Source organism: Tyto alba, unplaced genomic scaffold (genome assembly GCF_018691265.1).
Source record: "Tyto alba isolate M040663 unplaced genomic scaffold, T.alba_DEE_v4.0 Super-Scaffold_39, whole genome shotgun sequence".
NCBI lineage: Eukaryota > Metazoa > Chordata > Aves > Strigiformes > Tytonidae > Tyto > Tyto alba.
The window spans coordinates 4,231,251-4,257,702 of NW_024881314.1; the positions used below are offsets into that span (position 1 = coordinate 4,231,251).

Here is a 26,452-nt window from a genome sequence, read left to right on the forward strand (position 1 = left end):
GTTCGGGAAGCTGAAATTTTTCTGCCTTCTATCCACAGCTTTAATCGAATAGACATTCCTCCTTACGAAAGCTATGACAAGCTATACGAGAAGCTGCTAACTGCCATTGAAGAAACATGTGGGTTTGCTGTGGAATGACCCTTCACAGGCTTACCTGAGACTCTATTTATATTCCTGTCAGCCAGAAAGCCCTTCCCTCAGCCAAGACTCAAGAAATGCTTGAAATACAGGAAACTTTCCCTTTTCTACACTAGGACACTGGGAGGGAAAGGACAACTTTGGAATTTATTTTTTTTTTATTTCAAGAAAATAGGTTCTGTGGTTCCTGCCATAGGATCATTCAGCTGCTATTAAAAACTAATATCTTGAACATACAGAATGCTGACTTTTCCTACATTTCAACAGTTAAGCAGTATTCTATTCTTAAAGACTACTACTATTTTTGTAAAAGGTAATCTATTATATTTGCCTACCTGATTTCTATTCTCAGATACCAAGACACAACTTCAACAGTCGGTACAAGTCATGTTTCAGCCTGTTTTAAATGTATGATACTGAACAGCATCTATACCTGTTATTTTTGGAAAAAAATATTTTGGATTATTCTAACTTTGCATAAAATTGGCTGAAAGAATCATTAATATTTTTAATTCAAGCCACTTACGTGTTAACTGCATTTTCTTATAGTAAAACATTATATTCTGCAATGTAAATTCAACGTAAATGTTACCACAGGGGGCTTTTTTATATTTTTCAAGCATGAATTACAAATACGATGTTTTGGGGTCCTATTTATATCCCTTGTCAGATTCTTTAAACAAAATTTCTAGTGTGAGTGACACAGACTGTATTTGGTACAGTACTTGTGTTAATATGTGGAATAGACCTTTTTTAATGAACAGTAGATGTTTTGATTTTTTTTAAAACAGCATTTTTCTAACAAGTCTGTCAAGAGTATTTTTTGTTGCTTTAGACTTGAAATTTAAACACTGCATTTTACAACTTTTTAAGCATGCTGATGAGGTGATACCTGACAGCAGAAGCCTGTCAGCAGTTTGTTTCAGAACCCATCCTGTCCAGTCAACCAAAGTTTGTTTGAATGCAGCCAAATTGTGTTATATATTTGTTGATGCTAAAGATTTATCAGGTAAAACATGTTGTAATCTTTGTCTAGCTGCTCATGACACATGGGTTTAAGTTACAACTAAGGAAAATGGTGTATTAACTGAATTATGTGTAATGTGCTTTGAAAATGAGGTTTTAAAAGCACATAATTTATTGATTGTAGGGATGGAAGTAAGTATATATATGAATTATAACATGGGTTGATCTCTTCAAAGGGGAATAAAATGCACTACCGGTAGAGGGAACTGAACTTTGAAGTTAGTTTGGGAATTCTCAGTTAAGATCTGTACGATCTGCTCGTGGTGTGTAGATAGATCAGTCTGCTTAGGAGATGGTGGCATTCTTCTCTCAGCAGTGAGAGTATTTGGAGTAAGTAGCGGTTTTTTCCCAATCAGTGTTGTGGGTTTTTTAACTTAGGTTACAATTAATCATCCAATCTGCACTATTTTTACACTGCCAATGAGAAGAAAGTCAAAGGTATTGAAAATGCTAAAAGAATGGGGTGTAAACAGCTGTTCCGTTTTTGCAGTGTAAGTCAGTCACGCAGTGAACTAGCTAATTCTGTCTGTTCTATGGAGCTTGAACTTCATTTTGTTCTGCCAAATCTGACTGCCACAGTGAGTAAACTACTACTGGATGTTGTATATTAGAATAGTGGGCAATGGACTGCTTCTGCAGAATTGTGGTAAGAATCTGGTGAGCCAAATCCACATGTTCATTTGATTATTTTTTTTTTTGTACAGATGTTGCTGGGAGGCTTTTCTAGGAGACTTGCTTCCCATTTTGGGCTGGCTGCAGACTTGCTTTGATAGCCAGGGTTGAAATAGATCAGACCCTTTTTTTCTTCATTTCAAGGGACTGTTGCACTCGTAAAATGGCTGGTACCTTTGCACCTACAGTTGGGATCCCTAATTCATGGCTCTCAGGTAATACTGTTACCAGAGAAGCTACCACTACATCTGTCCAGGTTGCCTGGGAGAGAAAAGTAGGTTGCTGCCCACTGTGTTTCTTGCTCAGTACTGCTGCCCGTGGTTGGGACCACTGCTTTAGACACTCCCAAAGACCTCTTCTCACCCCCCCCTGCAAGTTTTGAGGTATGATGTGAATTACTATTTGCAGAGACTTTACAGAGACAAGTTCTTTTGACCACTGTTCAGAGTAGATACTCCAGTGTTGTATAAGTGATTTTTTTTTTTTTTTTTTTTTTTTTCCCTCCCCTGCTCTTGCTTAGGCTATGCCAAGAATGGTGTGCTGGTCATAAAACATGAAAAATGTAAAATCCAGTTTGATCCAACTTTTGGGAGAAGTCAGGACTCTTAGGTGATTCAAAGGGGAAGGCACACTGCTGTTCCCTTTGCACCACACAGCTCACCTCAGCACTAAAGACTGTCTCTGTAGTGTCTCCTAAGCACATCACCTTTACCCACCTCCCTGGAACCTTCCCCCTGTCAGCCTACTTAGGCTGGTGAGTTTATTAAATGCATATTTATGGCCACCTTTATGTCATAAAAGCATTTTTGAGGAGGGAGGAGATGAGCTCTGCAGAATATAGGCTCTAGATCAGCTGATAAATACCATTCATTTTCACAGCAGCCTTAACAGTACAACTGTTTGTTCTACCAAACATTGTGGTATGGCATAGAGAATTTTAACTGCCACAGATAAATATTGTAAATTTAATATATTATAGGCAAAACTAGACAAATCTACATTTGACTTCCCATAGCTGACAGATGAGGATGAATATACCAAGTATTTTGAGTGCCTTTCTACCTTCATAATGACTGAGAGCTTTAACTAAAGCACCTCATCACATAATCAGATGTTTATCTGAATATGTTAAAGGATTGATTCCTTAGCAAAATTTTGTTTCAAGATCATGTCAGCTACTTTCCCCTCAAAGGTGCTAAGCCTAATATTGCATTTTAACCTTGGACTTTCACCCCATGATTAATGTGAATATTTATTTCAATGTGTCCCTCTTACTGGGTTTTACTTTATCCAGTCTTTAGTTGTTTTAGAGAGATGTCACATCATGGTTTTATGCTGTTGCTTTTCATTATGAATGTTTAATTATGAACAATGACTTTTGTAGATTTCAAATATACAGTACACAGTTGAGTTTCAGAGGATTTAATTTCTCGGTGTAAAGAGTTTTGTAATGGTGCTTTGTACAGTATGTATTCTAAATTTTTTTTTTTTTTTTTGCACATAGTTTCAGTTTCCCAAAACTGATTTATTTGTACCAAATTTGTGTTGTACTAAAGTCCAGAGCACACAAGCCGTTTTTAAATTCTTGTTCTACAACACTACATCTGTATTGAACTTCTGGTGCGTTTAAACTGGCTGCATTGATGGAAGTAAAAGCTTTGCTTCTATATCATAAGTATGCATCATACAGCTTAATGTAGCATGCTCCAATTGCTTCAGATTTTAAACAGCACCATACAGTTAACAGGTGCCATCTGTTGTACTTTACACTATGTAGTAGGTTTCTGGCTCTGCCACATCCTCAGAGCTTTGTCTGTAGTTGTAATTAGTTTATACAAGTGTAATTACTCCTCCACAAACTGACAGTTCTTAGTTTATCTTTTCCATTGTATTTATTACAGAGTGTTTTAGCATTGGTATCATTGTATTTTCACCCAGCTGTTACATGAGCTTTAACAAAAAAAAAAAAAAATCTGTATAAAATGGTTTTTAAGTACTTAATGTATGTACCCATGCAGAAGTTGAGCAATAAATTGTATGCTGTTTGCACTGTCACAGCAGCAATGGTTTTAAAAGTTTTAACTTCTTCTTAATTAAATATTTACTTTAACAGTAATATTTTTAAGTAACTCAACTTTGTTTCTGGAGAAAATACTTAAAACTTGGGTGTCTTTATACATGCTGTTACATACAGTAAGGATTGTGCTACATGTTCTAGTCAAACCAAAAAGGCCTTACTTTTGGCTGTCGTGTAGTGGTGTACACATCCTGGCAAGGACTTTATCTTGGCATTGGCAAACAGCTGTCTCCTCTCAAAATTCAGCCAAGCTAAACCATCTTCCTTAAGGGAAGAAAAAAGGTAAATAAATTTGGTAAATATTTGTTAAATTTTATCAACTTAGCTGGTAAACATTGTCCCTTAGCTATAGATGTCAAATTAACCTGGCTCTTAACCCTTTCCAGGAGGCTGCTATAAAAATCAGGGCCTGGGCTTGTTTTTGTGGAGGTGTTCTGTTGTGTGTGTTGGGTTTGGTTTGGTTTTTTTTTTTTTATCATGCTCTAACTGCTTGCTGGTTTATTTAATCTGTCAAGGAAGCATCTCTAGCTGCTGGGGGCTTTTTTTTCTACTTAGCACTTTTTTCTTCCCCATGGATGAATCATAATTCACTGAGTGTGTTGTTAGTTTCATAAGAGACACCATCTCAGAGCAAGCTTTTAACTACTGTGTATACAATGCGCTTAATTTCAGAGTTTTTATGTCACTTCTCACACATGCAACTTCAAGCATGAACTCTTACACTAGAGCCTGTTTAAAATTACACTTTACTTCCTCCTCATTACCAAGATATATTCTTCTCTCCTTGACAAAAAATAGTTTATCGGTAATGGGCTTCACTAATTATCAGTGTGGTTTTACGTAATCAGTTCTCAGTTTAAGTATTCATCCTTCTGTGTTTACATCTCATAGGGCTCATAATGCATGGCTGCTAAAATTTGAATTTTCTACCAAACCATGTCCTGTTTAAAGCACATGATGATTCTACAACAATAGGTGTAGTGCCTAGTGTCAGCTCCTACTCTGCCTAGAAGCAAACCTTACAACTTGAAGTAAGATGAAAGCTAAATGTTAGAGTATTTAATTGCTATTTACTCTATCTTGCACACTGATTTAATCTGCTTTTCCCCAAAAAACTAAACAGGGTCCTAAATACAAATACCGTTACCAAACTTTTGTCCAAATAATCTGTTTCTATGAACAAACAGGTTTGTTAATGCTATATACAAATCAATAAGCAATACTATGACTCCCTTCTGAAATAGATCCATTGGAACAAAACTCTGCTCATTTACACATGGGCTTATCTAGTTCTGAAAACCTGGCGTGAAATCCAACAGTTGAAATACCTACAGATACACCTATAGAGCATGTATCTACTGGTACACCCCTGTTGAAAATAATTAGGAATGCTGTCCACAGGTCCTTCCCACGTTTTAGTTCTTGCAGAAACTTAGTATTTCACTGCTTTAGAAGAATTTTCACTGTTGTCTGTTTCAAACTACTTTTTCTAATACAAGTGTAGCATAGGAAGTAGTATTTTATATGCTTTGCCATTAACAAGCCAGCAACACCAAAACTGCAAACAGAATTGTATAGAATGAGTAGCTCTGCCTTGCTTTATATATTAAAATTACTGATTTTAAGTCATCTTTATTGCAGGCATTCTCTAACTTGCCCTTTCACAGGAAACTTGAACCGCTGATGATCTTTAAAAGATCATCTTGCTCTTTGTGAGCTTTCCAATCCAGTAATTTCTGGCTAGTGATCTTAGTGGGGCTTTTCAACTCCAGCAACAACAGAACCAGCACAGGCATAGAGGAAGCTTAGCATTCAACTGTTCCACTAAGATAACCTCATTAAAGTACACTGACTTCATCCTACTTCCTTTGTGTGGAACTCAACATTATCTCAGCCTTGCTAAGAAGGAAGAATGTAGTTCAAAAACTTTATTGGTGATCATAAAAGTACCACAGAGATCCCAGCAGCTACACCTCTGACGTGTCAAAATGACAGACCAGATATTTTAGAGAAAAACAGCCACACATCATCTTCCTGTTACAGCAGCTCTCAAAGATTCTCATCACCTTAGGCAGAGAACTGCAGTGATCATTACCGTAAGTCTTAGAAGAAATGGCTTTTACTATACTGAAAGGAAGCCATCTGAAGTCTAGATTTCAGTCTGTCTGCTTCTAGTTCTTGAAAAAAGATATCATCATCACTTTGCATTATTGCTGCTTGCAGTTGCTGTATTTCCTTTTCCATCCTTGATCTCAATTCTCTTTTTGTTTTCTGTAGCATCTAAAGAAAATACAGCCATTAGCCACAGCTGGTAAAAAAGATGACATTTACGCAAAATTAAAAATACTTACTTGTGCTTGTGCTTTCTCTCTGGTTTGGATTTCTTGGTGTTCTTGAGATAAAGCTTCTGCTAGCATGGAAAACTAAGAATAACAGGTGTTTGAGTTGAACCAATTAAAGAAGGAAGGACTTCTAATGTAAAAAATATTTACTGTCTCTGATGCAGATTAAGCTTTACCTGATTTTTGTAATAGTTCTCCATAGACTCCAGCTCATTTTGATGCTTTTTCCTTTGCTCAGCACGCTTCTCTTGGGCGTACGCTCTCAGGTCCTTCAGTCTTTGCTTCTGAATTTCTAAGCCTTCTTCAAATAAGTTTTTAAATATCTGCCAACAATTAAAAGCAGCAAACCTAAAAGTTTCCCAGAAACTTTTAAGTATACATTTACATGTCTTAGCTGCTTTATTTCCTGACAGAATGGTGATCCCATCAAGATTGGTCATTGACTGTGAAAAGTTACCTAGTAATGGTGGTGCAGAGACAGTTGAGCTGTATTTGTATTACTCATTTAACTGAGATTCTGATACCTTTTTCATGTCAGTTTCGTCCTATGACTACAAAAGGGGCTAGTTCAGCTAATGTATGTCACATCTTTAAAATCACTTCAGACAAGCTGACAGTGCAAGCCAGTCTTTGAACACACACACACACACACACACACACACACTGTGATTTATTGCCAATAGCAGGAAATCCAGCCTGCCTGTAATCAGGCTTTCCATTTACACAAAAACACATTTACCAACTAGAGTGCAGCTTGAGGCAACAGTTCTGAAATCACTAATAGTGGATTATGCACCGTGCTTCTAGTCTTTTATCTTAAAAGGTGAGAATTGTGTATCTACTTTTGGAAAGTCAAGTAACTCTACTTGCTTTCCTTAGCTCTGATGTCCAGCCCTAGTGAGAGATCTTATCTGTCAAAAAATACACTTTGTTTAGCAAACATAACTGAATAACAAAACTGTCTTTTTGATCAGTTTCCTTAACTGAAGTTTTAGATTGTTTTCTTTGGATAGTAACTATAGGAACAACTTCTTAATACTACTGTTTCTGAAAACTCATTTCCCCAATTTCTCATGTTACCAGTACTGTTTTTCCATGCTGATACTTCATCCTTTCTCTCCTTCTCTTAACCCCATAAAGCATCCTTTATTGTTTTACAGTTGTTTGCCCTAAACTGTTTCAGTGTTTCCAAAGAAGGAACCTTTTTATATGCAGCCTCGCCTGACCAACCATTTAATCCTGGCTCCTATGCTGTTCACTTGTCTTGCGCTCTGTCCACTTCTACCATTCATTATTTGAACTACTGGACTATGGGTCCTCAGCACTGGGGTGCAAACAAAAAAATTCCACACTTGCAGAGCAAGATGTCTTGTACTTACCCTTTCTTCTCGTGTCCTAGCCCGCATCATCTTGGCACGCAACTGAACCCGGTAATCTTCATAATATTTCCTGGCTCGAGCAACCTGCTGGCGTTTCTCTCTCACTTTATTCTGAGCCCATTTCTGTCGGCAGATACGTTGCTTAAATTCTTGCTAAATGGAGAACAGTAGCTGTAAGACCACTAGGCTTCCAACAGATAGTGTTGCAGTCAAAACTTTATTAATCATTACTAAATAAATAGGGTCCTTTACTATGGACCTTCTCCCTACCCTAATTTTACACTGCATTTATGGTTTAAAGCTTTAGGCACCACTGATTTAGCAAAGCGGTACGATCAAGAGCACTATGTAATTAAGGAGTCCACATTGCCATGGTAGCTGGCGTTTTTACCAGCAACACCAGGAGCCTGAAGTTTCTCCTCCTTGTACATTCTTAGAATTTGTTTGCACTTTTAAAGCAACAAGGCAGTGTAATAATAATATTCCATTCCTATGACCTCAGTAGTTATACAACAAACAGATGACATGACATTTGAGACCACAGCTACTTAAGAGGCATAAAATTGTTGTAAGATAAAAAAGCCACTTTCATGGACCTGGGAACATGCATTCTAGCTAGCTTAACATGAAATTTTTGTATTATGTAACAAATATCCTTCATAGAACATACCAGTCTCTTGCTATGGTCTTGATTTTTTTTAATAATTGCAATGAGTTGCTCATGCTTCTTCAGGGCTTGTTGAACCTGGAGGTTTAAAAAAAAGCTAATTTACTTCCATCATGGTGCAGGACAGGCAGTTGTGTGTAGGAGTTTTGAACATTGCCCCTCTGCTATGTTTAGTTTTTTAAGTTGAGAGTTACCATGTATAAGTTAATCAACTTTTATATCTCATAACTAATTTTTGAACACTGCTCAAAAAAGCACTCAAAACTACAAAATGCTTTTTAAAAAGCAATAGCAATCCTATGCAGTAGTAGATAAACTGGTATAAAAAATGAACGTTATATTCAAGTGGCTGATAAAAAGTTGAACCCACATGTTTATATATGTACATCCCTATGAAAGGATGTATATCTGAGCTGGGTTAGTTAAATACTGTGCTTTGGATGTGCCTGTATGATACATATGCTGCATACAAAGAGTCAGGATGATTTTACTGTTATTTTATTATGCAGTACAAACTGATGACTAGTAACAATTCTGTCCGAGCTACTATCCCTGCTGACCCTTAGAAGGTAAGAAAATAAATGCTCACTTCATTTTGGAGTTTTGGTCTAGTTATGCCAGAAGCTGCCTTAAGTTGTTCAGTATGTGCAAGCTGCTGCTGCCACATTTTATTCATAGTATGGTGGGAAATATGCAGGTGGGGAAACTCTTCCAGTAGCTGAAATAGGAGGTCATCATCTCTTACTTTCACTACAAGGTAAAGACAGATGTAAGCAATAAATTCCTGGAGAATACATTTAGCGGTAAATTCTTCCAGACAGTGTCAGCCTAAGTTATGAAATATTTTAGATTGAACACTGTATACAACTACCAAGCTGTTGTTATGATGTCAAGCTAAACCCAGCAGGACATAACATCACTCTCAGTACAGCTGCAGAGAAACTAATCCCAAGTTTTTGCTGTTGCTTTTTTTTTTTTTTTTTTCTGCTGAGGAATTGCTTTTATAGCTTAGGCATTATTTCCCTCCTACCACAACATCCAAATAAGACAGACAGCCCCATCTTTCTTCAGATGGTTCTGACCATCACTAATCAGGGATTTCTTTATCTGTCTGTCTCAACTTAAAATAAGGTTAATACAGCAGCAGTAATGACAAATCCAGGTCAAGTAAACAGGTTTGAAATAAACTGGTTTGCAACCACCTCATTCCCATGACATCTTTGATCTTTCTGGCAGGAAAGCATGATGGGAAGATGAAACAAATGGATACTAACCACGTATATGCCCTTTAAATAGTGGGGGGGAAAAAAAAAAAAAAAGGCAGTGTACATGAGCAACATTCAGATATGTAGAGGATTATACCATGATCTTATACATTAGCAAGTACAGTGTAGTTTACCAAAACTGAGCCTGGGATTTGCATGTTCGCTGTTGTTGGAGCAATCGCTTGCTCAGCAAAACCAGTGGCAGTGTTGCTAACACCAGGGCAGGGTCTTGAAAGGAAGAAGATGGCAATTGCCGCACTCTGCTCTATTACCTGTACATGGCTCAGCACCAACTCACTCAAGCTAAAGGCCTGATTTTAAATCTGATACATGCTCGGGAAAAATAAACCAAAAAACCACACAAAAAACCCCAACCAACAACTGAGCTCAGACTACAGTGGAACAAGCATAGGAGTAGCAGTAATGGAAACAAGCCTTGAAAATAATCCAAAGGATTTTAAGGTGGTAGCAAATGGGTCACAGCTTTGATTGTGCATTGGTGGTTTACATTTACTTAAAACATTATCTTCCCTAACAAAAATCCAGACATATAGAGGTCATAAGAAGGGGAAACTGCTACAGCTGACTGGTATATATTGGACTAATGCCTTTATTCTTGGAGTTCAACACATGCTTTCAAAAGATGCCAGTTTTCCACCAAGTATAGTTTTGCAGTTCTTACTTGGAGCTGCTTTCTTTGGCTTCACAGTCCCTCGTTTTGGAATCCACTGGCTGTATTTGGGATTCCGAGGTGTGGTTTTTCTAGAATAAACTTTCACTGGCTGAGGCATTTTTGGAGGTTCTTTAAAGTTGTTTTCTTTGTATTCTTGTTCCTTAGGAGCAGATGTAAAACAGATGGAGAACAGGTATGAGAACGGGAATGACTGATAGATCACATAGTTTGGATATCAGAACTTAAATGTCTTTGAAACTTTAGAATGAGAATTTGGACATATTGCACTGAATTATCCAGAAAGTCAGAATTTACCAAATGCAGGTCAGGGTTCAAATAAATGTTAAATCTCACTACTGCATAACTTTAGGTTGTAACACTACTGCAGCAGCCTATGGACTGCTTCTGCAGAGGTGGTGAAAAGGGCCAGTGCAGCCTACATTGGTATGACAGAGCTTTTCAGCTTAGGTTCTTTGCTGTTCCAGTAGTATGTAAGAAAGTAGCAAAACAACCCTTTGACATATTCTTAAAACTAGAGAACCATTCTTGCACAAACCCAACATGTAGAGTAGTTAAAAACTATGACAGTATTGGGCAGATTGCCTCCAGTGTATGGAAGCTCCAACCTCATTAACCTAGCTGTTGGGGATGTGTGTGTGTGAAGTGCCCAGCTGTGGAGAAGCTTAGGCCAGTCTGTGGAAGCTATCTACTTGCCCATTTAGCTTTAATTCTTTAAATATGAGCGTACTGAAGTTAGCACTTCACATGAAAAACATGGTGGTCGTTAACATAAAAATGTTATTCTTAATATATAGAAGTGCTAAAACTTCTAAAACTACTTGTTCCTTGGTTCTAGCTATCTCACGAAAAGGTGTCCTCCCGTTTACTACTTCAGTAGTATACAGTGCTGTAACTAGGACAGTGGAGGTTGAGGAGTTTTTGTACCCAAAAGGCACATCCACAGTCTGGACAGATAGACAAATTTAAAAAAAAACCCAAACAAACAAAACATAACCAATCACTATAGTGCACCACATACCGTATCCCTGATGACTTCTCCAAGCTCGGAAAGCCTCAGCCTCTCCCTAGCTTCATAAATTTTTAGTTCATCTTCATAAGCTTTAGCAACCATCTAGAAAATAAAAATCAGAGGACTTTTCAGAGAATATCATCAGTCCATATGACCACTTCATTAACTTGTTCAGTTTACAGATCAAAGTAGTTTCTTCCACTTTAAACTCTTTTGCAAAAGTTGGGGTTTAAATCTGTTCCTCAGCAGCCTACAGATACAACAGTACAAAATTACTAAAGCAGGCCCGATACCATCATTAAACAGGAGCATTCAGTTTTAATGCTTTTAGTATAACTGTTAGTAAGAATGACCAATAGGTCTAACTTAGAAATTACCTTTGAAATTTTTGTTCTTTCATCCCTTTCTTTTTGCAACTGGCTGTGTATTTTCCTTATTTGGCCTGTTCCTTTACTGCAAAGTTTATCTGCCAACTCAGAAAAGGGTTGATGCTGAGATGAGGGTGAGGATGGAGAAAGGGAGCGTGGCCTGCTTGGATACCTTAGATGTGGTGTGTCTGTAAAGAAAGGCAATTAATTATCTAACTTGAAACAAAAAAAAAAAACTCCAGCCAAACTTAAGGAAGAAAAGCCCCCCAAAAGCCCATACAGCAAATCTTTACATAGCATAAGATTCAAAAAGCTCAGCACAAATTAAGTCATAAAAAGCCAAAGCCTTTGCCTTCGGAATTATCCTTGCTTCAAATCACAAATTTTAAGGCTTATAGAATAGCAAAGAGATACTCGAGATGGGAAAGGAAAAAGCAGCAAAGACAACTGAAGGTAGCTCAAGATGAGAGACTGTCTCTATGCCAGGGTCACAAACAGCTCCATCTTGCAATATGATGTTGTGCACATGGATTAGATCAAGCTATATGATAGTTTCATAGCCTGGTTATTTAATCATATTGCCACCACACACACTGCACAATATGTTTGTAAGATACCTAGATGTATGTGCTGTGCTTGGCCTAGAAGAATCTGCAGTGAAGTATGTTGTGAATAGGCCCTCGATGCTATCAATGAGCTTGTGTTCTGTCCCTCCCCTCTCTTTCTGTACATTTTTTACTGCAGCTGCATTTGCCTTGTATTTTTTGTAAAGTTTTATCATAGCTACTTAAGTGTTAAATGAGAACTTAATTCTAATTCTGTTACTGTTGCTCAGGTTTGGATCTAAGACAAAATATAAACAAACTAACAATACAAAAACTAGTAACTGAGTAGCTCAGTGTATCAGCTTTACACAAGAAGGAATTTTTTTTTTTAATATTCCTTTCCATCCTAATAACTTAAGTGGCATAAGAATTGTTACCTCGCCCAGGTTTCCTTCGCCGATAATCCATGACACTGTCACTGTGCTGAGACAGGCTGTCTTCATCTGTCAACTCTTCTTCTCTGGTGTGCCCACTCAAAGCTCTCTTTAACATCTATTGGATAGATTTTTTGGGGGTCTGGTTCAGTCTTTCATTCAAAATTTAGAACTGCCTGAAGTCAGGCATTAGTTGCAGATTTTCTTTTCATCAATATTAACTTTATATTCTTGTTCTCTCTGTTATCATTACTAAGGCTAGATTGCTCAGATACAACAAAGAATAGATTTCACTTACTAAATCTAGTTCATTTAACCTGCATGAGAGTTTTTCTGACACTTTATGAAGCTCTTGCTCAGATAGCTTTTCCTTTGTTGTTCTGGGGGAAAGAGACTCTTCAAGTGAATCTGTGGTAGAATTTTCATGTCTGCTAAAACAGAAAATAGACAGATTTCATTTCTAAAAATCTGAACATAACCATTACCTCATACAATTCCAGTTCACTTTTTGCATGAGCACATGCAGTATTAAGTAGAAGCTGAATGTGTAAATGCCTATAACTACATTTGAAAAAATGCATGTATGTCAGGAGAAACAGGAAATTTTTCTGTTAAAATTAATCTTTTACTGTCGTGCAGCCAAGGATGGGGCAGGGGAGGCACCTGTGTGGCCATGTATATGAATGTGCTAGCTTGGCTCAGTACCAAAAAACTGAACTTGCCTTTTGTTTCTAGGCAGGTAACTAGATTCAGGTCTTGGAGTTTGTGGTATTTGTTCAGCACATAGTGGGACTTCCTGATGTAAAGAAAAAGCAGATGCAGGAGTCCCATATACCCAAGGAACCTAGGAAAATAAGCGTAAATTAAGAATTTATTAAGATCTTCACAGTAAAGCTCAGAAACATCACAGATCATGTGAGTAGAAAGATCCTACAACAGCTTTTATAGGACAATGATCTTAAACCTTATGATTGTGTGTGTATATATATATAGATAAAGTAGTCATATGCCCAGGTCCCTGGCTGAAGATCGTATGCTTTAGAAAATAAGATGTTTAAAGAAATAGACTAGCAAAAATATAGAAGATCAGTTCAAGAATCATCTACAGCTAAACCACTGAATCAGAAGAACAAGATCTAGGTTAGGTTACAGCAGTATACTACATACTATCTCATTAGCCTGGGACTAATGCCAAGTAATACGAGTAAGCTGAACCTCACTGAGTACAGACTAAGCTGCAATTCACAGCAAACTAAAGAAAACACTTATGTCCTTATGCCATTTAGTTTCACCGATTTATTACTGCCTGGTAACTTATTTGCTTGAACTGGAGTAACTCGAGGTTGGCATGCATATACTTGCAAATATACCAATGGAAAATGAGTTTTTAACAGAGACAATGTTTTAAACAGGCAATGTTGAAGTAAAGGCTGTTGAAACTATTGGAACAAATTAAGTCTGTGAGTACCTCTTGTGGTTGCAGAAGGCAAAAAAAATGTTTTCCAGAGCAAGGAGCTTCCTATACAGATATGTTTCTACAAGCACAGAATAGCACCTGCTGATCAATTTGTACATTTTGCATTATTCAGTTTGTGAAAAGCAAAGGAAAATTAAAGGAAATAAAATGAAAGAATACAGCCAGACAGTCCAGTGATCTTTAGGAAGGGAGCAAAATCTGTATTTTATTGGAGTCTGAACAACCCCAAAAAAAACAAAATTGTTACTAATTTACAATATTGATACACTTCAGAAAAGGGACATGACTGTAGTCTTGTGATTTATACATCTTCGATTAAACCCAAAATAACTAATAACTGATCAGTAGTGCTAAATTAGAACTCTAGGTACGGAGATTTGTACTTCGTGGAGCAAACTCCTCCAAAAAGAACTGGCATGACTTACAAACTGTACACAGTCACAGTCTTAACAACATTGTTGATTGCTGATTGTATACTGAAGAAAGCAAGCCAAGAGCAAGTTTGAAAAAAGCCCAGAAGGTGCCACAAGATATCAGAAGAATTAAGAGGAAATCCAAAAATATTGACTGATCTTCCACAAATAAGGTAAAAATGTAACATCTACCTTTGCCACATTGTCCTCGGCATCATTTGACAGCACCTTGTCTTCCCCTGCAGAAGCAGATGACAGGTAAGTGTTAGTTGATGGTATAGACTGTGACTACTAATGTGGGGAATAAGTTAAAAAAGATGGGATCCATGGCTTCTGGAACCAAATTATTCAAAGAGAACAATGACAAAGCAACTGTGGTTACACAGTTGTGATATTCATTTTGGTGATTTCTCAAGTTTTGAACGTTCAGTGTCATGGGAATGCTATGGGAACTAGAAAGGAAAGCAGTGTTTCCCAGGTAACAGAGAAAACAAGTACTGAAAACTAGCTTCTAAACCTATTCTGCAATAGCAGTTAATGGCTTTTTCCTAGAGTTGAAACTGGCTTGTCTGCTCCGTGTTTCTCTGCTCAGAATAAGCTCAGACATGGGCGTTATCTGCTAGGAGAGGTTTCTGTAGTATAGGTCCATCTTAACTAAGAAAGGAGTTGAACTGGGAACACAGATTAATTTTCTCCAGCACAGTGAACAGCTTAAAAGTGACCTATTTTTGTTTCTCTATAAAAGAGAGATAGAAATATGAACTTGTGGCTGAATTTGAAAAAAAAAAAAAAAAAAAGCACTAGTAGTTTCAAAACCATGTTTCTTGTAGTGCAAATAAAAATAAATGCAACATTTGACACAAGAGTTACCCTATAGGAAGCAAAATTCTCTCTCACCAGGGATCTTCCTTGATAGAGGAAGACTACCAGAAACATCTTCAGAGTTTTGTGTAAGTGACTTTTCAAGCTGAAATAAAAAGCAACATGTTTTCTATAAATTCACAGAAGTGTGTTGACATGAAGGTCATAATAGGTTTGTCTGCATATGGAAATCTATGCTGATTTTATAGATAAAAAAATACACTATAATTATTTTGTTTACTACTGTGCAGTTACATTGATTATGGAGATGCATATGTATATATGCATAATATACATATCTGTATAATGTATAAAAACACCCCTCAAATTAACTTCCTCTCTGGACACTGAGTGAAGAATGAATCCAAAATTCTTTAATTGAAGATAAAATCTGACACATTCAGAAGTGTTCTTCAGAGACCAACTACTCCCATTCTGCAAGTATACTAGAAGGCTTTAAAATGAAAACAGAATTAATTGCTAATAAAATAATCTAATAGTAGCTTTTTACTTACTATAGGAATTTTCACTCCTTGACTGCTAGCCAAAGCAGCTGACTGGCTAGTTGAGCTCTGATAATCTCTCCATCCAGGATAGTAAGGTCTGGCTTCTGAAGGCTGAAATGGTGGTAGCAAAGGAATAGCTTGCTGTATAGGCTCCCCAAGTTTTGTAGCACTGGCACTCAAACTCTCTTTTTGAGGTTCAGTAGTATGAACAGACTCCACTGATCCTTAAGAAACATATATGAAGAACTTGAAGTTTAAGTATTATCTGCAAAAGCAGAATGTTAGGTTTTTATATATTCTCTATACATATTAGATGGAAGTATCTAAGTATTTAATGTTAACTACCATCTTTGTTAGATTGCATGGATCAGTACTGTAACATTTTTCTGTGTTACAATGTTATTTTTCTTCTGTTTAGAGATACATACCGCGGCCCCTCCCTCTCTCACTGCTTTTCTAAGACCACAAAGTTTTTCATGACTGTATATATGTATATACTGCTCTCATACTGCAAGGCTGTGGCTATGTACATACACTGTAAATAGCTTTTGATTTGCTGCTGTTTTCCCCACAGTCGTTTTAGATACATGCGGGGGAATGCCTGCTCATGTGCAGGATCTGTAAGCAACAGCCAGAGTCAGCAGAGGCCAGGGACAACTGGGTAAGATGGCTGCTGTCTGTCACAATGTTTCACCCAATACACAAGCGATCCATAACTGTCCTTAAGAACAGCATGAAAATCCCCTTAAGAACATGATTTTGGACGCTAGAATCATCCACAAAGACTTTTTAACTTATAGCATTTTGCTTATTGAGTGACACAAGGAGAAAACCTAGCTAAGCAGAAATAACCCAGATAATGGAGTTTGCATACTCTGGGACACTAAAATATAAAACTTGTGAAAATTATTTATTTCACAATATAGCTAGAGTGTTTCCATCCATGACTAAGGTTCTCCTCTACACTACATTAGTACCCTACTCCCCTTAGTCAGTATCAGGTAGATAAGATATCAGAAAAATTAATACTTACCGTCTTCCTTTTCCTTTACAGTGGCGCTTTCAGTTTTAGGGAATTGTCTAAGTAATGTTGCAACAGCCTCTAAGTTTTTCAAACCTTCCACCCCTTTGTCCTTCTCTGCTGGTAACAATTTAGGCAACTGGAATTCTAGAAGTGGTGTTTGGAAAAGATTAAATTAAGAACTAGAAAACTTCTTGCTATGAACTGTTTAGATGGACAATTTTCATGTTTGGCATGTTAATAACTTGGCATTAGAAGTCTGCACTATGATCAAAATAGGTTTGTTAAATTCCTACTTATTCTATTAAATAGAAATCTCATAATTCATAATACTTCTTTATGCCTCTGCTTGGAGAGATTCATCACCAATAAGAACAGGAACACTCTTACAGGAAAATAGGAAATACGAATGGACTCAATTTAAGTAGTCTGCATGTTATTTGTTCCAGAGCCACGTTTTCAAGTGGCATGAACTCCTAACAAGCCATCTTTAAGAATTAACTTACTAGTCTTTTTACAGTCTTAAATAATATATTTCACACTGCAATAAATGAAAGAAATTAAAGGCTTCAGAAATCTCTTATTCTGCTGAAGAAAATAAAATTCCTTCGTAAGAAGAACCGAATTAGAAGTCAAACAACAAACAGTTATCCAGATAACATAGCTCAGGAGTCACAAAAAACAGTGTCTAGAATACTTAAAGAAATCTACATTTTCACTTCAGCAAGATCAACTACAGGTATGTTTACTTGTTGGGGTTTTTTTGTAAAATAAGAGTTTAAAACAAAGTATATGTCTGCAAAATAGCTTTTAAAAAAAGAAACAACAAAAAAGTCTAGAAATCTTACTACAAGGTATCTTTTTTTTTTTTTTCACACAAACTCACCTTCTTCTCTCTTGGAAAATGAATGAGCAGTATCCCCAAGTCTAATTAATTCACTGGTAGATTCTGATCCATCTACATCACAAGATGGAACAAAAAATTCTGACTGGGACCTAAGAGGAACATAAAGCTGTAAAATATTTATTCTAAAAGTCTTTGCCTCTACAGTCCACAAGATGGAGCCGCAGAAGAGTAGCTACTCTACTTCAGGTAGCTGGCTATTACAGCGTGGGACATAAGAGACCAGGTTCTACAAACCAAATCAATGTAGAAGTCATGAAGATAAATCATATGCAGTTTAACTAAAATACAATCATTACAGAGACAATGATTTCAACTTGTTTTATTCCACATGCAAAGTAAACTTAAGGGAAACAAAACTCCATCAGTACTCTTCCAGAGAAAAAAGATTCTGTAGCTAATTTCTAATTTCTAGAAATTTTGGATCTAACTAAAGGAGAAAGTTACCTTACATTCCATTTGACTTATGTAATTAGTATGTTTCCTACTTGCATACTATAAAAAACCTACTGGTTTCTCTACAGATACATAAAAAGATAGTCAATCACTATGACAATACAAATATTCAGAATTGTTCTTACCCTTCACCAGATGAGAATATTGAAGGTTGCTTAAGTTGACCAGCATTGCTTTCCAGCTGCTCTTGAGACACAATTTGAATTTCATTATTGGATAGCACATTTGCCTCATCTGTTAATAACCAAGGGGCAATTATTCCCAGGAAAAGTACTTCTACCTATTAACTAATAGGTATTATTGCCAATGTAATCAAAACAGTTTAATAAAACATAATGACGATATCTAAAATGATGACATGCAATGTCCCGCTGGGAGGGAGGCACAACTTTTATGGTAAGTTTTTAAGTGCAATACAACTACCATATACCCTATTGTTTCAACTGTAAATAAGGCCTTTCTTCCTCAAAATAATTAAATTCTGTTTGTACAACTAGAAAAATGGAGCCACTAACACCTGTTGGGTAGCAGCACTGGCAGCCTGAGAGAAGGGAAAAGCAGAAGTACAAGCACTGAAAAGTGCTACTGCCCTCCTGCCATTCACAGTGAAACAGGACAGCAGGCAACAGTCTTGGCCATCAAGTGCTCTTCCCTCTACTCACGGGCTGCAACAGCCAGCCATGAGAGCTCTTAGCTTTAAGATAGGAAGGACCAGTACTCAGTCTGCAGTAACCACAATGCCTCTGAAGGCCTGAGTAGTTTCTCTAACCCTGTTTAGCATTTTCCTCAAAACAGCCCCTGCTGTGGATCTGCTCCCAAGACCTACTTCACAGGAAAACTTAAATCATCCCTCTATTTGCCTCCCAGTAAGTAAAAGGGACATTTGCTCGTTAATCCAATTAAAGTCAACATTTCTGTCCCTGAATCCTAACCATAAATCATTTGACTTATAAGTTGAAAAGCAACATACTAACAGAGGATGAATTGTCTGGAGTAGGTTTCTGCCACAAGAATGAAGCAGAAAGATTATGTTCTCCAAGTCTTGCCTTTTAACAAATTTTGGGGAGAATAAATTGTTTTATCATGATTGTTTATGAAAATAAGGAATGTAAATAATCAGTTTAGCCACCGAAATTTCCTCGCCCCATGGTCAGTTTCAGTCTCTCCTGTTCTGCATTGTCAAGGTTGTAAATAAGGCAAGCACACCAAATCAATCTTTGCTACATTGGAAACACCTTGGGTATTCCAAAACAAGGTTTCACAAAGCTTACATCTTCCAATTGATATCATTCCCTATAGCTGCTATTGAGGAGAAGGAGCAAAGAAACAGTTTTCACCTATTATGGGAGCTGTATTCCAACCATGAACACCAAGAACTATCGTCATGAGAACCTAAGCCCTCAGCAAACTAACTTGATAGCAGACAAACAGAAGCAGCAAGCTGTCCATAATACAGTAGTAGCAGAACATAATACCTTAGACTAGGACATCTGTCTACTCACCTCCATTCTGAGAAGAAAATTCACTGACTTCTTCTGTAAGATACTCTAACAAACCATCAAATATTTCAAGGAGGTTTCTGATAGATTCCCTTTCTCCTTTCACAATGTTCTCACCTTAAGAGAAGGTACTGCCACATATTAATAATTAGTACTTCACAGAAAAAAAAAATCTCAAAAGCAGGAGTTTTCTGGAGAAGAGTGCTTAGAAATTCTTGTGAAAGCATCAGTTTAGAAGACAACTGGTCACTCATTTATGGCTATGTATGTAAGCTTAAGGTATCTTAAAAGTTTCCTAGAGCTGCATATTTTCAGTTTTAATAGGTAAAAAAAATAGGTAAAAAAAAATAAAAAATAAAACCAGGGATATATCCAGGGATAGTTGGTATTCAGTATTTTCTTACACATACTAGCTACAGCATGAACCAAGTCTATGGACTGGCAGGCAGGATTACAAATATCAGCCATACTGCACAGGTACCAAATTAGAAAGTAATACTTTGTATCAAGAAAATGGTTGTCATTCTTTGCAGGCTATGTTATGCAAGACTATACATATGAAAACTCAATGAAAGCTTTTATCTATGTACAAAGGGCAGACACAACATGGTTCAAGTCTTTACTCACCAAGTTTTTAAAATTCAATAACAAGTCTGAAATTCAAGGTTCATGTTTTACAACCCAGTCTCCATGCTTTAACTGTACACAGAAAAATACCGAGCCAGTAACAGACTTCAGGTAACACTTTAGCAGACAAGTGAAGTATGATTGATTGTTAACTCTAACTTCTTACAGGTCTGTGTCATACAAGACAGCTCTTATTCTCTACTTGCTGTTTAAATTTATAACCTAATGTCCAATGCCAGGGTTCAGTGTTTTGATGACACTTGCTATAAGAAAAAGATCTTTCATGTAAGTATGAAAGTATGCTTTATAACATATGGTTATTATCAAATGTTCAAATCAAACCACACAGATATTCAGCTGATGTTGGTCTACATTAAAATGAGTACTTACCAGTGATGTGCGACAAGCTGACCTGCAAGTAGTCCAATGCCAGGGAATCTATTACTGCTTGCACATTATGTGCATCATCCTCTTGGCTTCTAGGAGTAGCTATGAAATCTATTTAAAATAATAATAGAATTTAGGCTATCTGCATGGATAGCTTATTGCAGATGTTTTGACTAAACTCCTTTATGGTAAACTACTTTGCATATTACTACGCAATAATTTGCCATAAAGCAAACAAATACATAATTATACAGCCCTTGGTTAACTGTTGTCACTGAAGTCAAATGGAGTTGGGTTAAACCAGGGTTAAATCACAGCTTAGCTCTTAGCAGACTATACCTAGTAAACAGTTTATAAGAACAGGCTTCAGTATGAACACTTCTTTAAGAGAAATGAGCCAATTCACACTCTTCAAAGGTATTATGCATATGTATGGATTTCAAGGCCTAATTTACAGTAGAAAAAGTTTTGCTGTAGGTATACTGTTCATAGAAGTCAAAAAAAAAAAAAAGTCCAATATTACTTAAATCTTTCTTAAAGAATGACAATCTTATGTGTTTGCCTTTGGAAGGACATAAATACTTTTAAAACCCTACATCTGTAGTAAGTTTTGCAAACTTGAATTTGTTCATTACAATATACAGAGACAAAAAAATAAAAGCAAAGCAGGTTTAGAAATTATCATTCTCACCTGGTACTTTTTCTCCTAAGATTGACTCATAAAGATGAACAAACACATCAGCACCACATTCTGAGAGATGCTTTATGTGCTGGTTTATGTGACAGTTCCTTAAGAGATCATTGGCAACATCAACCCAATCTATTAAGAAGTAAAACATATTAATGTCAGAACTGAAAGACACAGAAAGAAAGACATCGTTTACAGTGAAAGATGGAACTCATTTAAGTGTCTTTGACCCCACCATAGGTTGTCAATCCCAGTCATCCTATCCCAATCATCCAAAATATTGAACATGTATGCTTTCTACTGCATGCCCCATTTCTTTCACATAGAATAATTTAGGTTGGAAAATACCTTTAAGATCATTGAGTCCAATTGTAAATCTAACACTTTCAAGTCCCACTAAACCATGCCCCTAAGCACCACATCTACTCATCTTCTAAACACCTCCAGGGATGGTGACTCAACCACTTCCCTGGGCAGCCTGTCCCAACGCTTGACAACCCTTCCAGTCAAGAAGCTTTTAATATCCAATCTAAACCTCCCCTGGTGCAATTTGAGGCCATTTCCTCTCATCATATCACTTGGGAAAAGAGACTGACACCCGCCTCGATACAATCTCCTTTCAGGAAACCTTTCCTTTCCGATGGAAGCATGGACAGAGAGTGAGGAATGATACGTGCCAAGATCCTGTTCAAGTACACAGTCACAGTACAACTGGACTTGAGAGCTGAAAGGTACCGAAGTACCACAGGCTGGGCAGATTACTACTGTGTTTTGTTTGGGTTTTTTTCCACATAATGGAAAGCAAATTTTGGTCTGGCTGCATAGCCAGGAATTCCAAACCTTGAAGGACTTAACAAAATAAGCTTTGATACATCTTTAATCAAGAATCAGAAATTACATACAGTCTTTTGAAAACATGAACTTCACTCTTACAAACCCAGTTTCTCTAATAGTCTTATGCAATGACAACACTGCTAATATAAGTATATTCAAGGACTACTTTTATTAGTTTGCTGTTTAAGGATTATAAGAATATGGAGCTGGTCCTACAAACTTCATGCTATGCTGAGCACAATGAGCATAAACAGTCTGATTTTCCCAAAACTTTGTGTCCTGAATTCAAAGTGCTTTCAAGTACACGTATCCTTGTCTTGTCACCCAGTTCAAATATCAGTATGGAAGAACAAGTCTTCATCTCTGTTAGTCTGATCTCTTAAGGTTGAATTTTTCCCCTACGTGATTTGCAAACAGTATTTTAAGAAGTATCATCAAGGACTTAAAATTTCTAGAGAAGGGATAAGTAATCTTTGAAAAGGAAAAAAGTATACAATTACTACAAAAGAAACTAATTAGTAGTTTTTACTGTTCTGTACACAGGCTGTATTAGTTTTCCATCACTCTACTCAGTTCAAGAAATCACATTACCCTAACATCTTAATTTCAGGTACATGAAAGGTTATAGTAGCATCTCCTACATTTCTGCCTGATACTTCCTAGAAAGTTTCAGTTAGTGTTCATCTCCAGCTTTATCAAGTTAAAAGTGTCACTGGGGAATGGGGGAGGGGAGGTTAATGTGAAGAGCTTAAAAAGCCACGGTACAGAGAGGTTAGCTTTAAGGAAAAGCACGCCTGAATAAAATGGATGGTGACAGCGATGAGAGCAGCGGGTGGATGGCGAGGTCGAGGGGGGATTCAAGACAGCTCTCCACTTTGCCCGCCCCAGCCCTGCAGGGCACGGAGCCCGGCTGCTCCTGCGGGACTCGCCCCCGCCCCAACAGCCCACAGGACGGCGCAGACGCGCCACGATCGCCCAGCGACGAGCGGGCAGGGCACGGTGAGGCCACTGATATTCCCAGGGGCGAGGCGCCCACAGTACCGAGCCGGGGATCGCCTCAGGAGCCGGCAGCCCGGCCCTACCTCTCTCCTCAGCGCTGCCCATGGCGCCGCGCACCAACGGACGGCAAGGGACGCCCCGCCCTGTGGGCTTCATCGCAGCGTCCGCCGCGCTGATTGGGCAGGCGGAGCCGGAAGGGGCGGGTCTCATCAGGCACACCCCGGTGTCCCTGAGGCGGGTTGTGGACGAGCTGGTCGTCATGGAAACGGGTGGGGTGGCGGGAAGGGCGGCGTGAAATGGCGGCGAGGTAAACCGCTGGCTGTAAAGCAGCGCCGGAGGGGGTTGTGTGGCGTGGTTCCGCCCTCGTCACCCTAAAAGAGAGACGGTTGTACTAGTTTCATAAGCAAAGTTGGGTGGGGAGAGGGCTGGCCTCTGGCGGTGGAAAGTTCTAGCACTTGACCTTGCAGGCCCGCCTTGAGGGTGTTTGTAGGCTGAGATGGTGTTTACATTAATAGGGTTGTACAGCTGGAGAGCTCGCGTTAAGCCAGCAGGTGATGCAGGTTTGCTTGGGACAATACAGGGCAATATAGTGGTAAAACCTTTATAAAAAGTAAAATTTAGGAGATTTTGTCTCGTGAAACTTACTGTATTATTAGCTGCTAGCATACAAGCTTTTGGAGACAGCGGATGGTGAAAGCACTATCTTACTGAGCAACAGTATTCCATGCTCCTTAGGAATTCTGGAATTTCCGTATTGCATCGAGTCATGCAAAACTAAAAATTATGGTGTCCCCTAAACTCCTGGATCATGACAGAAGTAGCTGAGATCCCAATTATGACTAAGAACCATCATCGGCAGCAAGTAAACAGTGAGAATGTTAACTCTTAACAGTCTACAGACTTAATTTGTAGATCTATAATACAAATGCACGTACCACTTCAATAAATACAAAAGAGCTTACGTGCATATAAGCAAATGCATATCAATACCATTGAAATTAATACTAGAACATGGATTTCGGTTTGATAGCTATGCAGCTCCGTAAAGCTGTGTTGATTCACTTTGCGCATGTTGGCTCCAAGCAAGCAAACACAAGAAAATCAATTTTGTTTAACTTAAAGGGGTGGAACACAAAAATGAGGAAGTTGTTTTCAAAGAGGAAATCAAAAGGAGTTACTTGCAGACTAAATGCATGCAGGCGAGGCAGGTTTGTGTTTAGTCTTTTCAATTCTTAGAAAGGTTAAACAGCACAGTATCAGGAACCACTAAATTCTATACAAACAAAAAAAATCAAAATAAACTATGTTAGGCTAAATGTAATAGGCAAGAACAAAAAAAGATCACACAATTTGCTATTTTTACAGCCTTTGCAAAAACCTTTTTCAGACTCATCAGAAGCAGGAACCCTATAGGGGCAGCAGGTTTAGTGTTAGAAGGAGTATTTTGGAAGAAAAATCTTTAACAAGCTATATTAAATCAGTAACTCCTACTGAAAAAAAAATTGGGAGGATCCCCCATTGGGAATTTGCAGGCTATTTGCAGGATTAAGGAACCTAGTCAAATTGAAGTGCTACTAAAATAACAAAATAATAAGAAAAAGTGATTGATCAAGGTGGTATTCCAAATTGCTGAAGGGGAAACAGCTGTGGCTATTCATAAATAAAGCTAAGCCTAATTTAAGTGTTACTTTTGAGGAAGATATCATGGAAACATCTAGTACTATTATTTGAAAACCTTGTTCCATTTGTAGCAACAATCAAAAGGAGAAAAAAATAAATAATACACAACAGATTGAAAACATCTTTATGCCTTCATTATGTAAATCTGTACAGGGTCCAGATGTTTAATATTGTGCATTTCTAATCAATGAAAATGTCAAGGATAATCAGTAGTGGGAATTTGCTTTTAAAGGACAAATAATTTGATAGACTTCAGCCTGGTTTACAAAGGAGGTGACTTAGAAGATATGAATGTCTGCAAAGGGTATAAGTAAATAGAAAAATATTACCATTTCTAATAGCTCATTTTGTGCCCCTTGTTCTTACCAAGCGATGTGTTGAAAATGAAAGGAAATGTTTTCAAGGTAGCATACAATTAAACTGTGAAACACATTGGCATGGTATCTTAGCTTCTAAGAGCATAAATAGAACAAATATGGGAAGAAATGGCCATCAAATACAGTTATTTTTGTCTCAGAAAAGCCTTGAAGCACAGATCGCTAGAAGGTGGGAGGATATAAACGGGGAGTGGTGTTATGGTGCTTCTCCTTCCTTATGTTGTTTTCATTTGCATTCGCCACTGAATGAAACAGGTGGTCTGGCAATATGGCTGCTTGTATTTATGCTTCAAGCTTCACCTTTTCTTTTGTGTGCTTAAAGCCTCAGGTAGCAAGACATTAAAGTTCTTCCTCAGGCTAGCAAAGCAGGGCAGATATGCAACACAGTACCCACTTCAGCTACTTGGTGTTTATTATACATGTGCTTTCTCAACAGCCCTGTCCTTCAGTGCACTTCTGCACTTCTTGTGACCTTTGAATTGCTTTACTAGCCCTGTTGTGGAATTTGAAAAGATAAAAATAGTAACTGTTTCCAATCACATGTATTTAATATTTATAAAGGGCAATGGGTAACAGCCTAAAAGCACTGTTCTAAGTAGGATTTAATAATCTGCTATCGTGTCCAACCTGTTGTCATCATGAGGATCTGCACATCTGACTCCTTCAGCCCCTTGAAAACCCCAGGTGGGTGTATGGCTTCGTCTACCATTCCTCCAGGTATCAGTTACTAGTTAAAACGTGGCAACACTTGAGCCTGGGTTTTATCTGTTGGAGCGCCTACCAGAGGCTTTCTGCCAACAGTTTAGCGACACATATCTCTGAGGCTTTGAGGTCGGGAAACTTCCCTGTAGGCAGCTCCACCAGCTGCACTCCAGCCAGGCCCAGACCGGAACACGCTACCTCACCGCTGCTCCTCCGCGCCCGCTAGGAACCGAGCGACTCTCTGGATAAAGCGGGAGGCTGTGATGCTGTAGTTAAGAAGGGCTGGGAGGGAGGAAACCGCCGTTCTCGTCGGGCCAAGGCGCGTTCGCGGCCTCAGCCAGAGGACGAGGCGGTGCCGCGGCCTGCCCACGGCTGGGCGCATGCGCGACCGCTCGCGTCCTGCCC

General features: G+C 38.0%; 2 protein-coding genes across 8 annotated transcripts in view; one reads left to right on the forward strand and one right to left on the reverse strand.

Moving 5' to 3' along the window:
- SMURF2 (SMAD specific E3 ubiquitin protein ligase 2) overlaps nucleotides 1-3,911 on the forward strand; it is a 66,578-nt gene extending 62,667 nt beyond the window's left edge. The window contains exon 19 of the mRNA XM_042802344.1: nucleotides 39-3,911. Within this exon, the coding sequence (XP_042658278.1) occupies nucleotides 39-138 (100 nt within the window). The 3' untranslated portion in view covers nucleotides 139-3,911. The remainder of the gene's footprint in view (nucleotides 1-38) is intronic.
- CEP95 (centrosomal protein 95) lies at nucleotides 3,694-26,144 on the reverse strand. 7 transcript variants are annotated; one of them, XM_042802343.1, is made up of 23 exons: nucleotides 25,973-26,144; nucleotides 21,459-21,587; nucleotides 20,771-20,878; nucleotides 19,757-19,870; nucleotides 18,380-18,488; nucleotides 17,781-17,890; nucleotides 16,907-17,041; nucleotides 15,883-16,097; nucleotides 15,404-15,473; nucleotides 14,699-14,745; nucleotides 13,339-13,460; nucleotides 12,915-13,047; nucleotides 12,620-12,734; nucleotides 11,647-11,825; nucleotides 11,279-11,371; nucleotides 10,249-10,399; nucleotides 8,891-9,051; nucleotides 8,305-8,379; nucleotides 7,635-7,787; nucleotides 6,432-6,578; nucleotides 6,265-6,336; nucleotides 6,009-6,193; nucleotides 3,694-4,177 (listed from the first exon to the last, which is right to left on the reverse strand). In XM_042802343.1, exons 1-22 carry the CDS (start codon nucleotides 26,052-26,054, stop codon nucleotides 6,017-6,019), a joined length of 2,697 nt encoding a protein of 898 aa, XP_042658277.1. In that variant the 5' UTR covers nucleotides 26,055-26,144; the 3' UTR covers nucleotides 3,694-4,177; nucleotides 6,009-6,016. The 7 variants fall into 7 exon arrangements, with proteins under 7 accessions (XP_042658277.1, XP_032858166.2, XP_032858163.2 ...); XM_033002275.2 differs by lacking the exons at nucleotides 3,694-4,177; nucleotides 25,973-26,144 and adding an exon at nucleotides 23,372-23,451 and having other exon boundaries at nucleotides 5,827-6,193; nucleotides 12,915-13,044; XM_033002272.2 differs by lacking the exons at nucleotides 3,694-4,177; nucleotides 25,973-26,144 and adding an exon at nucleotides 23,372-23,451 and having other exon boundaries at nucleotides 5,827-6,193.
- Between the last annotated feature and the right edge of the window lie 308 nt (nucleotides 26,145-26,452).